At 42.7% G+C, this 15,364-nt stretch overlaps 1 protein-coding gene across 6 annotated transcripts in view; it reads right to left on the bottom strand.

Moving 5' to 3' along the window:
- Positions 1 to 1,045: 1,045 nt before the first annotated feature.
- Positions 1,046 to 15,364, bottom strand: part of LOC311524115 (inter-alpha-trypsin inhibitor heavy chain H4-like) — a 45,276-nt gene continuing 30,957 nt past the window's right edge. For 3 of the 6 annotated variants that reach the window (XM_084634901.1, XM_084634903.1, XM_084634904.1), the window contains 6 exons: positions 14,953 to 14,985; positions 11,524 to 11,637; positions 10,705 to 10,879; positions 8,720 to 8,874; positions 6,075 to 6,177; positions 1,046 to 1,747 (listed from right to left, as the gene is read on the bottom strand). In XM_084634901.1, coding sequence (XP_084491027.1) covers positions 1,672 to 1,747; positions 6,075 to 6,177; positions 8,720 to 8,874; positions 10,705 to 10,879; positions 11,524 to 11,637; positions 14,953 to 14,985 — 656 coding nt within the window. In that variant the 3' untranslated portion in view covers positions 1,046 to 1,671. The remainder of the gene's footprint in view (positions 1,748 to 6,074; positions 6,178 to 8,719; positions 8,875 to 10,704; positions 10,880 to 11,523; positions 11,638 to 14,952; positions 14,986 to 15,364) is intronic. The other 3 variants (XM_084634902.1, XM_084634905.1, XM_084634906.1) reach the window with 1 other exon arrangement.

The raw sequence follows: 15,364 nt of genomic DNA, 5'->3' as shown, positions 1-15,364 counted from the left end.
CATATATGAGTGGGAGCAGTGGATTTGCAATAAGTCAATTGATAATATTTCCAGTATGAACTAGTATCAATGTTACATAATGCACTGAGGTTAATTCCAATATTTCCCATTCTTTATATTTTTAGAATACTTACAGTATGATAAATTGTGGGTGTTGTGTTCAGCAGTTTGGTGGTCTGTTCTGACAAACTGCATGCTGTTGGATATGTAATGGTCAATTTTGTGCATATTATCATGATTGCACAAGCAATTCAGGTAATGGAACTCAATCACTGTGTGTGTACGCTTCTTAAAAAATTGCACCTAAAATTATATCTGTTTACAAAATTATTTGTATCAATGTTTTTGTCTAGAAATTGTCTCTCTCTTTTTATAAATGATTTTAAAATAATGATGTGTGAAATCTAGCTATAAATTGACTATATTTTGTACGTGATGGAAAGATTGCCTCCCACAAACTTTAAGAAAAATGCTGGCTCATGACGAAGTATTTTTGGGTTCAAGGATCTGTACAGATTGAAATTCTAAAGACATGATGACTTTGAAATATCTCTGCAAAAATAGTTAGAAGATCTAGGGTAAAATATTCAAAAGTTTCTAAGTGACTTAAGGAGCCTATGTCTCATTTTCAAAAGCGACTTAGGTATTTAGTCCTAATGGAAATAGGCCTTAGACTCAAGTAACTAGACACTTTTGAAAATTTTACCCTTACAAATTATGCCTTATTTTAACATGTCCAATAGTTGTGAAACATTTTCCAGTAGTTGTGAAACATCATATCAAACTTTGCCAGCAAATATCCATGCTAGATTGCAAGCCAGAAAAATGATCCTTTTTTGTTTCTGAAAGTTAGAAGGGTGGAGGAATTTGAAATTAGGTTTAAAATGTGGCTAAATAAAACAATTTACAACCTTAATTATTAATCCAGCCTCTACTATAGATTCATAAGAGATAACCTGTCATCATTCATGTTATTGTTGCAAATATCACAATTTTTGAACATTATGTTTAAAAAACTAACTTACAAACAGAGGAAATTCAGCAAAGCTTTGTATTTCTTCCACAATTCAATCAGTATGAGAGAACTGCTAAAGGAAATACTACCCCTATACTTAGTTCATATGCCAGGAAGCACTTAGCAATGAGACAACAGTATGAATTATAAGCAAAAATAAAAGCATGAACGTACATTTTAGAAAACTATTATTAGTGTATTCCTTGTATTGCAACTCTAGTACAGCACTATCATCCCTTTTCAGTGTTACTGAACCCTTGTTTTCAAACACATTTGATTTGCTAGTGTAACTGTTCATCATTACTCCCAAATATGAAACTGTTCATCATAGAGCATGTCTTCTCTTGTCCAGTGTCGCACTGTTTTATTCTTTACTTGAAGTTCACCTCCAGTTTCATTTATGTACATTTTCAATATATCTTATAACCAAATATACTATAAGCCCTTTAAAAATTACATAAAAAGCAAACTCCAAGTTCCCAATTATTAAGTATAATAACAATATTTCAGAGGTAAAATTATTTTTGACATATGTATATATATATTAGCAAGCAAAGCTGAAAGAAAATCATAAGATTATTATGTATAGGTGAAATTAAGTTAGAAGTGTCTGAAACATCATCATTTTACTGTTTCCTTTCCCCAAGTGTTTTTCTTTAGGGATTTATACGTAATGACCAGCAGGAAATAGTACCAGTGGCTGACTCTAGCCTGTAATCTTTCTTGTATTGTCTGAAACAAAAAGAAAAACAACTCATGAAGAAAACATTCAAACTTTAGGCCACCATACTCCAATCAAATCTGGGTGTGTCATAACCATACAGCTAAGGGTAGCCTAGAATTCCTAATTACCTGTAAGGGGTTAAGAAGCTCAAATAACCTGGTTGGCACCTGACCAAAAGGACCAATGGGGAAAGAAGATACTTTCAAATCTGGGGTGGGGGGAGGCTTTGTTTGTGTGTTTGCTTGGGAAGCAGAGAAGTACCAGGTTAGAAAACTCCTTCTCCTATAAACCATCCTAGAGTGAGTCTCAATATTAAAAAAAGAGTAAGTAAATAAGGCAAGGCGCGTTAGATTACCTTTTGTTTTCAACTTGTGAATTTTCCCTATGCTAAGAGGGAGGTTTATCCCTGTTTTCTGTAACTTTAAAGTTTTGCCTAGTGGGGAATCCTCCTTGTTTTGAATCTGATTACCCTGTAAAGTTACCCTCCATCCTGGTTTTACAGAGGTGCTTCTTTTACTTTTTTTTTTCTTTATAATAAAGTTCTGTTTTGTAAGAATCTGGTTTACCTGTTTGGTTGGTATATTATTCTCAAGCCTTCCCAGGAAGGGGGTGTAGGGTTTGGGGGGATATTTTGGGGGAATAGGAATTCCAAGTGGTCCTTTCCCTGATTCTTTGTCTAAATCACTTGGTGCTGGCAGCGTACCGTCCAAGGACAAAGGTTTTGTGCCTTGGGGAAGTTTTTAACCTAAGCTGGTAGAAATAAACTTAGGGGGCTTTCATGCGGGTCCCCATATCTGTACCCTAGATTTCAGAGTGGGAGGGAACCCTAAGAGGGTAGGCTGACCCTTATGCCTGCAGAGGCTGCCTTTGCAGTCACTGGGGCTGTGTACAGGTACAAGAGGTTCACCCACACCAACCTGATGATAGTACTGAGACCTTATTTTGGATAAAAGAAAAGGAGTACTTGTGGCACCTTAGAGACTAACCAATTTATTAGAGCATAAGCTTTCGTGAGCTACAGCTCACTTCATCAGATGCATATCGTGGAAACTGCAGCAGACTTTATATATACACAGAGAATATGAACCAATACCTCCTCCCACCCCACTGTCCTGCTGGTAATAGCTTATCTAAAGTGATCATCAGGTGGGCCATTTCCAGCACAAATCCAGGTTTTCTCACCCTCCACCCCCCCACACAAATTCACTCTCCTGCTGGTGATAGCCCATCCAAAGTGACAACTCTTTACACAATGTGCATGACAATCAAGTTGGGCTATTTCCTGCACAAATCCAGGTTTTCTCACATCCCCCCACCCCCATATACACACAAACTCACTCTCCTGCTGGTAATAGCTCATCCAAACTGACCACTCTTCAAGTTTAAATCCAAGTTAAACCAGAACATCTGGGGGGGGGGGTAGGAAAAAACAAGAGGAAACAGGCTACCTTGCATAATGACTTAGCCACTCCAAGTCTCTATTTAAGCCTAAATTAATAGTATCCAATTTGCAAATGAATTCCAATTCAGCAGTTTCTCGCTGGAGTCTCGATTTGAAGTTTTTTTGTTTTAAGTTAGCGACCTTCATGTCTGTGATTGCGTGACCAGAGAGATTGAAGTGTTCTCCGACTGGTTTATGAATGTTATAATTCTTGACATCTGATTTGTGTCCATTTATTCTTTTACGTAGAGACTGTCCAGTTTGACCAATGTACATGGCAGAGGGGCATTGCTGGCACATGATGGCATATATCACATTGGTGGATGTGCAGGTGAACGAGCCTCTGATAGTGTGGCTGATGTTATTAGGCCCTGTGATGGTGTCCCCTGAATTGATATGTGGGCACAATTGGCAACGGGCTTTGTTGCAAGGATAAGTTCCTGGGTTAGTGGTTCTGTTGTGTGGTATGTGGTTGTTGGTGAGTATTTGCTTCAGGTTGCGGGGCTGTCTGTAGGCAAGGACTGGCCTGTCTCCCAAGATTTGTGAGAGTGTTGGGTCATCCTTCAGGATAGGTTGTAGATCCTTAATAATGCGTTGGAGGGGTTTTAGTTGGGTGCTGAAGGTGACGGCTAGTGGCGTTCTGTTATTTTCTTTGTTAGGCCTGTCCTGTAGTAGGTAACTTCTGGGAACTCTTCTGGCTCTATCAATCTGTTTCTTTACTTCTGCAGGTGGGTATTGTAGTTGTAAGAAAGCTTGACAGAGATCTTGTAGGTGTTTGTCTCTGTCTGAGGGGTTGGAGCAAATGCGGTTGTATCGCAGAGCTTGGCTGTAGACGATGGATCGTGTGGTGTGGTCAGGGTGAAAGCTGGAGGCATGCAGGTAGGAATAGCGGTCAGTAGGTTTCCGGTATAGGGTGGTGTTTATGTGACCATTGTTTATTAGCACTGTAGTGTCCAGGAAGTGGATCTCTTGTGTGGACTGGACCAGGCTGAGGTTGGTGGTGGGATGGAAATTGTTGAAATCATGGTGGAATTCCTCAAGGGCTTCTTTTCCATGGGTCCAGATGATGAAGATGTCATCAATATAGCGCAAGTAGAGTAGGAGCTTTAGGGGACGAGAGCTGAGGAAGCGTTGTTCTAAATCAGCCATAAAAATGTTGGCATACTGTGGGGCCATGCGGGTACCCATAGCAGTGCCGCTGATCTGAAGGTATACATTGTCCCCAAATGTGAAGTAGTTATGGGTAAGGACAAAGTCACAAAGTTCAGCCACCAGGTTAGCCGTGACATTATCGGGGATAGTGTTCTTGACGGCTTGTAGTCCATCTTTGTGTGGAATGTTGGTGTAGAGGGCTTCTACATCCATAGTGGCCAGGATGGTGTTATCAGGAAGATCACCGATGGATTGAAGTTTCCTCTGGAAGTCAGTGGTGTCTCGAAGGTAGCTGGGAGTGCTGGTAGCGTAGGGCCTGAGGAGGGAGTCTACATAGCCAGACAATCCTGCTGTCAGGGTGCCAATGCCTGAGATGATGGGGCGCCCAGGATTTCCAGGTTTATGGATCTTGGGTAGTAGATAGAATATCCCAGGTCGGGGTTCCAGGGGTGTGTCTGTGCGGATTTGATCTTGTGCTTTTTCAGGAAGTTTCTTGAGCAAATGCTGTAGTTGCTTTTGGTAACTCTCAGTGGGATCAGAGGGTAATGGCTTGTAGAAACTCGTGTTGGAGAGCTGCCGAGCAGCCTCTTGTTCATATTCCAACCTATTCATGATGACAACAGCACCTCCTTTGTCAGCCTTTTTGATTATGATGTCAGAATTGTTTCTGAGGCTGTGGATGGCATTGCGTTCCGCATGGCTGAGGTTATGGGGCAAGTGATGCTGCTTTTCCACAATTTCAGCCCGTGCACGTCGGCGGAAGCACTCTATGTAGAAGTCCAGTCTGCTGTTTCGACCTTCAGGAAATAGCCCAACTTGATTGTCATGCACATTGTGTAAAGAGTTGTCACTTTGGATGGGCTATCACCAGCAGGAGAGTGAATTTGTGTGGGGGGGTGGAGGGTGAGAAAACCTGGATTTGTGCTGGAAATGGCCCACCTGATGATCACTTTAGATAAGCTATTACCAGCAGGACAGTGGGGTGGGAGGAGGTATTGGTTCATATTCTCTGTGTATATATAAAGTCTGCTGCAGTTTCCACGATATGCATCTGATGAAGTGAGCTGTAGCTCACGAAAGCTTATGCTCTAATAAATTGGTTAGTCTCTAAGGTGCCACAAGTACTCCTTTTCTTTTTGCGAATACAGACTAACACGGCTGTTACTCTGAAACCTGTCCTTATTTTGGATAGCATCTTTCATAAAAATGGTATCTCAAAATGCTTGAAAGTTTGTATAAAATAAGCAGACCAATTTTGAACTGGATTCCTGAAGCAAGTAGAATGCCAGTGATGAAATGAGGATGGGAGGAGAAATGTAGGGGTTTTTAAAATGCATTTTTTCACTACCAAAACTAATAAAAAATGCACCTATTTAATGCTCTGAGCCATATGCCCATTCATTACACATCTACAAATAACCAATATCCAACAAGTTGAAATGTCTCCCAAACTAGGAAAACTAATGAGGCTTGCGAGATCAACAAATTCAAGCTGTCGCAAACCGTTGGACGACTTACTCTACAATTCAGTTGACATTGTTTAAGACAACTATTACTGCAACCAAACACTTTTTAAATTGTTGAATTTGTTCTAATCTCCAGCATGTTTGCCACTGATACATAGTTTTAACCCACTAAATCTTTGAGGTGTCTCTTATTGAATATAGAATATTAAAACTAAGTAAATTGCATAAATAAAGCATATACTCCTCCCCCTCCCACACACCACTGGTCCATTTTACCTGGTAACTCTATGCTTTTGTCCATGAACACTGAGGACTCTTTCATCCTCTCTCTGACTTGCTCCAGGATTACTTTCCAGACGTGTATCAAAGTAAAACTGACCTTAGAAACACAGAAACAAAAATATTTCAAAATCACATTTATCAGAAAACTTTTAAAAATATATATTTTAGTTCATTTAATCAGAACAACTGGTATGGTTCCAGGGTAAGTAGTTGTCTGCCTGAGAAAATACTAGCTGCTCCGTGTAATTCAAGTTGTAGTAGTCCTACAAACCAACAATAAAAGGCATATGATGGAAGTTTTCTGAAAAGTCTAAGGCAGCTCCCTTGTTTCAGAAGTCATTCTCTTTGATCCTACATACTTATCTAGGATTCCTATGATCCCAGGACGAAATGCTGCAAACAGATTCACACATAAACCCTTACGCTCACACAGTATCCCATTGACTCCTCTTTATACATTTATTCGTCTCTAGCTTTGGGATATACCACATCTTCCTGTCTGAAAAAGATTTTTGGACAATATATTTTAAGGAAAGGGTTTTTTTTCCTCCTTTTGAATTACACCAGGCTGAGATGTTTGCATGTTTTCTGTGGTGGAGAAGGGGAAAACACATGATGTACTCCTAATTTTATTTTGTGACTTTTATAATCAAGAGCCCGGAGATGCAATTTATTCGTTATTTTATATCAAAAGTACTTGCTGTACTTTTCTCACTGTAGATTCAGGAGATAGGCTTTTGCTGTTCAGAAAGTCTGGCTTTTCTGAAGTTGGCCACAAAAGTGTTATGTAAGCCCATCCCTGAATGTACCATTTCTTAAAGGAAATATAGCACTATAGCGTGGTCTGAGGACAACACTGTTCCAGAAGGCTCCAGATCATCATGGAGCTGAGTCTGGATTGCTTTGTTACAGAAGCATGATATTGGGTGATTAAATTAGATTACTGGACCAAATCTAGAGCTCCTTCCTCAGGTAAACTCCCCTTGACTTCAGCTAACTCATGTTAATTATTCATTGATTTTAATGAGACTTGCCAAAGCACAAACCTAGTAAGATCTGAGTAAGGAGCTCAAGAGTTTGCTCAAGGAAATCAAAGTTAAGGACTCAGACATATCTAACTGATAGACAAATTTCTGGATGGAATTGACAATTAATCAGAAAATGTGTAAGTACATGTAAAAGTATAAATAAATTTTCCGCTTGCCTGTGGAAAAGTTTGCTTTTCACCATCTGAATATCTACCAGATAAATATACATTTTTGAACACCAGACATCTGGGCACAAGGACTCTAATAACCCCTCATGGGTGCTACCCAAGCACTGAAAGAAGGCTGGAGCACTATATAAACTATTTAGAGATGGCAGATCACTTGTGATGTCTCTTGGCTCCACCTGTACTTAAACCACCAATTAAAAATATAGTATTAGACTGTGTAGTAACTCCGGTGCAAAGTGTCAGATTTTCTAATGCTAAGAGCTAAAATATTTTGCATTTGTGCTCAGCAATGAGAAACATTAACACCTGGTAAAGAAAAACACCATTCTGATGCAGTAGGATTTCACATTTCAGCACTGCTGAATTATTTGTACATGCCATTATTATTATTTGTAGGCTATTTATAGGTTTTTTTGTGGTGCTCATCACGCTGCAGAAAAGGACCTAGGGGTTACAGTGGACGAGAAGCTGGATATAAGTCAACAGTGTGCCCTTGTTGCCAAGAAGGCCAATGGCATTTTGGGATGTATAAGTAGGGGCACTGCCAGCAGATCGAGGGACGTGATCGTTTCCCTCTATTCGACACTGGTGAGGCCTCATCTGGAGTACTGTGTCCAGTTTTGGGCCCCACACTACAAGAAGGATGTGGAAAAAATTGGAAAGAGTCCAGCGGAGGGCAACAAAAATGATTAGGGGACTGGAACACATGACTTATGAGGAGAGGCTGAGGGAACTGGGATTGTTTAGTCTACGGAAGAGAAGAAAGAGGGTGGATTTGATAGCTGCTTTCAACTACCTGAAAGGGGGTTCCAAAGAGGATGGATCTAGACTGTTCTCAGTGGTACCAGATGACAGAACAAGGAGTAATGATCTCAAGTTGCAGTGGGGAGATTTAGGTTGGATATTAGGAAAAACTTTTTCACTAGGAGGGTGGTGAAACACTGGAATGCGTTACCTAGGGAGGTGGTGGAATCTCCTTCCTTAGAAGTTTTTAAGGTCAGGCTTGACAAAGCCCTGGCTGGGATGATTTAATTGGGGATTGGTCCTGCTTTGAGCAGGGGGTTGGTCTAGATGACCTCCTGAGGTCCCTTCCAACCCTGATATTCTATGATTCTAACTGAGCACCTCCTCTAGATCACTGTGACATAGAGATGTATTATTATCCCCATTTTACTAGTCGGGGACTATGGCACAAAAGTCTAAATATTTTCTGTGGGAAATCAATAAAATTATTCCTGGAATAAAGTACAGATCAACATCAGTAAGAACAGCAGAATTTAGCCCAGAGAAATGTAATGACTTGACCAGATCTGTGGCTGAATTGGCAACAGAACTCAGATCTCCTGAGTTCCATTTCAGTAATTTAACTGCAACACCATCCTTCCTTTCCTAGGCCATACTACACTACTTGGATGATACATACCAAGAAGTCCGCTGGCTTTGTCAGAAAAATGGTCAGTGTCCATGAAATATAATCCAAGGAAACGATTTGGAGACTTTACAAAAGCAATTTTTATTGTGACGTTGTCAGATGCTGACATTGTAAGGCTTCTTTCCTTTTCAACTGCAATCTTCAGCCTAGGAAAAAAAGCAATCCTGTTTTTCCTCAGAAAAATGTTAAGATAGTGCTATAGCACTTGAGTATTTGGTGGTGGTATTATTATTTGCTTTGCTGTTGTGCCTAGGAGGCCTAGTCATGGACCAGGACCTGATTTATTGTATATATGCTGCTGCCCTTTGTAATCAGGTTTCTTTATGCACTAAACTTGAACTGAGGTCACAATTTCTATACAGCAAAATGTACAGTAATTTGCCTCCTCCCCCACATGCCCTAAAATACACATCAGCTAATAAGGTTTACAGAAAAAATTTTAAATTAGCAGGATTTTTTGCTAGTGAAAATGCCTTTTTGCCTAGGGCAAAATACTGCTTGGAGAAGAGGGAAAAGAATGTGCCTTTTCATGATTTTAATAATGGAAAAAAGTACAACATACAAAATATTGTAATTAGCACTAATGATGGATGAAAATTTAGAGGTTCAGATACTTGTCAAAACTCTCTTGGGTATTTTACAAGAATAGTCTCCCATACGATATTCAGGACCTGACTTTCTTGTTGTAGTTTATTACTTCTGATTCTTACCCTACATGGATTTGGAAAATATAGATGTCCATCATTATTATTATTTTCTTTTTAAAAAGCCACATGAACTCAAGAAGCTTATATCAGATCTTAAGAGAGGTGAGCCTGAATCAAACAGCCATAATCTGAAGGCACACAAAGTTGAGCGGATTTAAATCCAGATTTTCACTTATAGCTGGCCCCTTGCTATAATGATCCAAACGAAACTCCTAAATCCCAATACCTCTAAGGGTTATAAAAATTCAGATCATGGTCTAAATATTGAGAAACCAAGCACTTCATTAAAGGGTCCATCCTCTGTGTGTGACATAAATCCAGCACACTTGCTGGCCTTGTCTAGACTACAAGGAAATTTTGAGCAGCTCACTTTGCAACTTTTGTTCTTGTCCACAACTGGTCTTTGAAGTGTATATTAGTTAACCAAAGGAACCAAGAGAATTGGATATCTAGAGTCTCCTTTTGAATTCATATCTTTTGTGTGTTGGTAAGGTATTCTAACTAAATCAGTTAGCCAATCCAATAATAAAATTTAAAACACACTTCTCAAACAGCAGAAATGTAATAAAATTACAGATACTTATACAAAACTATCTGCGCCATTCACTCATACTGTCAGAGGCCCAAACATTAGTTACTGTTAAATTTTAAGAATAAGAAAATCTCAGCTTTTTTGAAAACAACTTATTTATGAAAATGCAATAGACTTTAATAACTGTACTTTTATATGTGATCTCTGATTGGGTGAAGCACACAGTACATTTGGTATCAACCAATAAGACTGTAATAATACAATAAACACAGAGTGAAAGCAACTGGTTGACTTTGCTGCACCAAAATCCATTAGATGAAAAAATAAAATTGACAGCAATCTTTCAGCAAATTAGGAACAAAGGCTTTTCAAATAAAACGTTGCTGGATCAAAGTCTCTTTCTGGGAAAATGAATGTTTTGACTCCTAAGTAGGAGCAGGCAGAAACTATTTATTACCCTATTAAATGTTTCATTCTATTGACATGAGGCTGGGTTTTAAAAACCCAATCTCTCCCTTTCTCACCTGCAATGTGTAGGTACAAATAATTTCAGGCCTCAGTTAGGTTAGTTAATTGCCTAACTACCAGATATCTGGACACAGTCAGGTAGATATCTAAGATACATAACTTGGGTCTGAGATTATTGGATTCCAGAAAATCGTGAATGTACAAATGAGTTAGGTGAAAATCAGACTCACTCTCTCAAATAAAGGAAAACACATGATGACATTTCTTACCTTTGTATTGTAGAAGAGGCAGACTTTGCCCATGGGAGTTTGGTGGTATGACCACCATAGCTCAGCATAATGCCTTCCTTTGATACATGGAGTTGCACATGAGGATCCAGGTAGGTAATTTCAAACAGCACAAAGTGATTTCTATTTCTCCCAAGCTTACCAGTCACAGAGATTCCTGAAAGTCCCATTAATGTAGACTAGTCAAGGGACACAATATTAATAATAAGTAAAAAAAACCAAACCAAAACAAAAAAGCTATTGTTACAGCTCTTTTGTGTGTTGTATTTAAGGGGCCAAAATTCAGCTCCTGAGCTGCATCCTGCTCCAATTTCCTATCTACATTTGCAGAATTTACTCTCCAGAAGCCCTCTATGGCCATAGTCGTGGAAAAGTCATTTGGGGCCAATGGTAATGGCCAGCATATATGCCCCCTGACCTGGGTGCTCAATGTCTTGCACAGATTACTCTTGACCTTAGCAGCAACAGGCTGTCTGGTCACTGGTGGCTTGAGGGAGCCATAGCCCAAGTGAGCACAAGCCCACATTCATTCGACTGATGGATTGTTAATGTGTGTGCATGTCTGCACTAGAAACATTAGATCCTGAATCTGTTAAGATACGCTGGTGTATAGTAAAGATTAGGGACATGCCGAAGTCCCAGAATTTGTATTCATAATCAGAAGCCTCAGCGGGTTGGCCGGAAGAGTAGCCTCCAAAGACACTAATCAAACCTACCCTTCTGGTGAAAATGTTTTGTTCATAAATGCCTGACCAGCAATAGTTACCTGTTTATATCATATGTAAGATTTGGTAATCTCACCTTTGTCAGGATCTGATATTAGGTTTATGGAAGTTTGCGGCTGTCCATCAGTATTTAAACAAATGACATCATTTTGTCTGGGCAGTTGCAAGAGGAAATGTGGATATTCGTTGACTAAAAACACGGAGAGAGAGAGAGAGAGAGAGAGAGCTCTTAATGTTAATAAAAAAAAATCCTAATGGCGCTGGTATTGCAAGTGTTAGTAGTATTGAGTCAATTGGTTGTACAAAGAATGCCCTTCTAGAATGTGGGCAATGGAATTCTAGTTAGGAGTGAGAAAATAATGGGTTGTGTAAATGAGTAGTTTTCTATCGTACTGAGGAGCTGGTATTGTAGAGGGATAGAATATTTATTTTGTATTTTTCATTTACTACATATGTGCATAATTAAACTTTAGGCAAAGTCCAAAGAATTACAAACACTTTATTGTAAAAATCAATATGCAACTAAATGTATAAGTTGGCTACATAGGGTTGCAAACTGTCTAACTGCACAAACCCAAACACCTTGCCCCACCCCTGGCCCACTCCTTCCCCGAGGCCACGCCCTGCCCCTTCTCCAAAGCCCTGCCCCCACTCATTTCATCCCCCCTCCCTCTGTCACTCGCTCTCCCCAATTCACCAAGCTGGGGCAGGAGTTGGGGTGTGGGAGGGGGTGTGGCCTCTGGGCTGGGATATGGGGCTGAGGGGTTTGGATTGTGGAAGGGGGCTCTCGGATGACCCTGTGGCAGGGGTGCAAGAGGGAGTACAGGCAGTGATGAGCTGCGAAAATCTTAACAACCAGTTCCTGATAAAAAGTTCTGATTTAAGGGATGTGCCACAGTGTGTATTTTTTGTACCAATAGGGTTACCATGCGGCCGTATTTTCCCGGGAGGAATTTTTAAAATTTAAACATTCCTCCCAGACAGCGATTTAAGAACCAAAAAGCCTGACCTGTCCGGGAAAATGTGGATGTCTGTTAACCCTACCTAAAGTTCTTTTTTAAAAAGATGGGCCTGAACTAGAAATGAGCTCCATTTCACATGTGTGGGTCCCCGCCACTCCCTGGGGGTGCGCTAGGGTGACCAGATGTCCCGATTTTATAGAGACAGTCCCGATTTTGGGGTCTTTTTCTTATATAGGCTCCTATTACCCCCCACCCCCTGTCCTGATTTTTCACACTTGCTGTCTGGTCACCCTAGGGTGTGCACATGTGTGGGTCCCAGCTGCTCCCTGCCCCCCTCATTGAAGCAGGTATGCAGGGTTACTGCCTTGGGACCAGTGGACGTGGGGCCAGCTGCAGACAGGGACATGGGGCAGGGCTAGCTGGAGGCGGGGGTGCAGGGTTGGCTGCAGGCAGGGCAGGGGGTGTGGAGCTGGCTGGAGACAGGAGGGTGTGGGGTGTGGCTGGAGGCAGGGCAGGGGGTGCATGTGGCAGGGTGGTGGGTGCGGGGCTGGTGTGGACAGGGCAGGGGGTGTGGGGCTGGCTGCAGGCAGGGCAGGGGGTGTGTGTGGCAGGGGCTGACTGCGGGCAGGGAGTGCGTGGCTGGCTGGAGACAGGGCAGGGGGTGCATGTGGCAGGGGCTGGCTGGAGACAGGGCAGGGGGTGCGGCAAGGGCTGGTTGCGGGCAGGGCAGCGGGTGTGGCTGTGGGCAGGGGGTGCGGGGCTGTCTGGAGACAGGGCAGGGGGTGCGACAGGGGCTGACTGCAGGCAGGGCAGGGGGTGCGACAGGGGCTGGCTGGAGACAGGGCAGGGGGTGCGGGGCTGGTGTGGAGAGGGCAAGGGGTGCGGCAGGGGCTGGCTGTGGGCAGAGGGTGCGGGGGTGGCTGGAGACAGGGGCTGGCTGCGGGCAGGAGGTGCGGGGGCGGATGGAGACAGGGGCTGGTGCGGGCAGGGCAGGGGGTGGCTGGAGACGGGCTGGCTGCAGGCAGGGCAGGGGGTGCGGCAGGGGCTGGTGTGGGCATGGCAGGGGGTGGCTGGAGACGGGCTGGCTGCAGGCAGGGCAGGGGGTGCGGCAGGGGCTGGTGTGGGCATGGCAGGGGGTGCGGCATGGGCTGGCTGCGGGCAGGGCAGGGGCTGGCTGCGGGCAGGGCAGGGGGTGCGGCAGGGGCTGGCTGCGGGCAGGGGCTGGCTGCAGGTAGGGGGTGGCTGGAGACGGGCTGGCTGCGGGCAGGGCAGGGGGTGGCTGGAGGCAGGGCAGGGGGTGGATGGAGACAGGGGCTGACTGCGGGCAGGGCGTGCGGGGGTGGCTGGAGGTAGGGCAGGGGCTGTCTGCGGGCAGGGTGGTGGGTGCTCATGGGGAGAGCGGCTTGGAGCAGCCCGAGCAGCAGGACGCAGCCCAGGCCCAGCAGAGCAGCCGGGGACCCACCAGGCAGCAGCGGGAGCCCCAGGCCAGGGGTCGGGGGAGCAGCAGCAGCACCAGGGCTCGTGCCCAGGGCCAGGCGGTGGCCCACATGGCTCCCACAGCGCAGCGCCCCCAGCGGCCGGAGGAGGAATTACATCACTTCTCGGCCAGAGCCCATCAAAGCCTCAGCGCCCCCAGCAGGGAAGCAGGTTAACAACTGGTTCTAAAACTGCTTCAAAATTTAACAACCAGTTCGTACGAACCAGTGCAAACCGGCTCCAGCTCACCACTGAGTACAGGCTCCAGGAGGGAGTTTGGGTGTGGGAGAGGGCTCTGGGCTGAGCTGGCTCCTGATGTACAGCAGCAAAAGTAAGACCAGAATCAGGCTACATATCATCATGCATATGCACAAACGATAGATTTAGCATTGTACATACAACCTTAACTTTGACATTTCCTGATTTTTGGGGGCTTATACATAACACTCTTTATCAACTCCTATGAGAGCTTGTTTCATTCCATGTGTGCCTTAGTAAATGGGTCTACTGAGGGGAGGGGAAATAAGTATTCTTCATTTCAGAAAAGACAAAGGACCTGGCTCTTCTTTTCACTTAAGTCAATGGCAAAACTTCTGTGACTGCAGAGGAAACAGCATCAAGCTTCAAAATGGTAAGCAGACACACTAAGTTTCAAGAATATTTAGTACAAACGGTGAAGAATAAAAAAGAAACATAAAATGATAAATTATTATCTGGTTTGAGCAGGGAGCTAAGAGTCAGGACTTCTTTGTCTCAGTTTAAACTATATGTAAAAAGGGAATAATACTACCTAACTCCATCCCAGGGATGTAGTGAAGATTAATTTACTTACTGTTTGTAAAGATCTTTAACATCTTCATGAGAAAAATGTATTATATTATTTATGCTGAATAAAAGCAAAATCAGCTTGTTTCCCTGATACAATCAAGGTGCCTATTCAATAGGTGCATTTCTCAGTGTTTTCGCCTGATGGAGTTTTGCTGATGTGCTAATTGTAGTGAACAACATGTAGCTTGTTTTGTCAACATTTAGAGTTTTAAAGCAATATTATGACATATATTACTTACTAAGAAGCTGTGGTGTTTGAACGGTCCTGAAAACTAAAATGTTTAAAATTTAGATAAACATTTCAATAAAAGATTTTTTTCATTTGAAATATTTAATAAGGGACAATATTGTACCAGAGAATTTTAAGCAGAACTCTCCACTGATTTCAAGTGAGTTCTGTTTAAAAATAAATGCCACAATGTGGCCCAAGGAAAAGCAACATATCACATTAGACTTTTGATGTTCAGGGCCAAAACCCTGTTAGAAAGGGCTTAGAAAAGCTGTATTTGTGCTAGTTCCATTTAGTGCTGGTGAATGGTCCTGGATTAACAGACCTGGAAATTTAAGTTCTCTATCCACAAAAGAGAAGGAACATGGACAGCAGCACAGCAATCTACCCCACTAAAGTGTATCTCTCAACCTGACCTGGAC

Source organism: Lepidochelys olivacea (genome assembly GCF_965140295.1).
Source record: "Lepidochelys olivacea isolate rLepOli2 genome assembly, chromosome: 7".
NCBI lineage: Eukaryota > Metazoa > Chordata > Testudines > Cheloniidae > Lepidochelys > Lepidochelys olivacea.
Note: the sequence above shows the minus strand (reverse complement) of the source record. Positions and strands in the feature narration are given on the sequence as shown.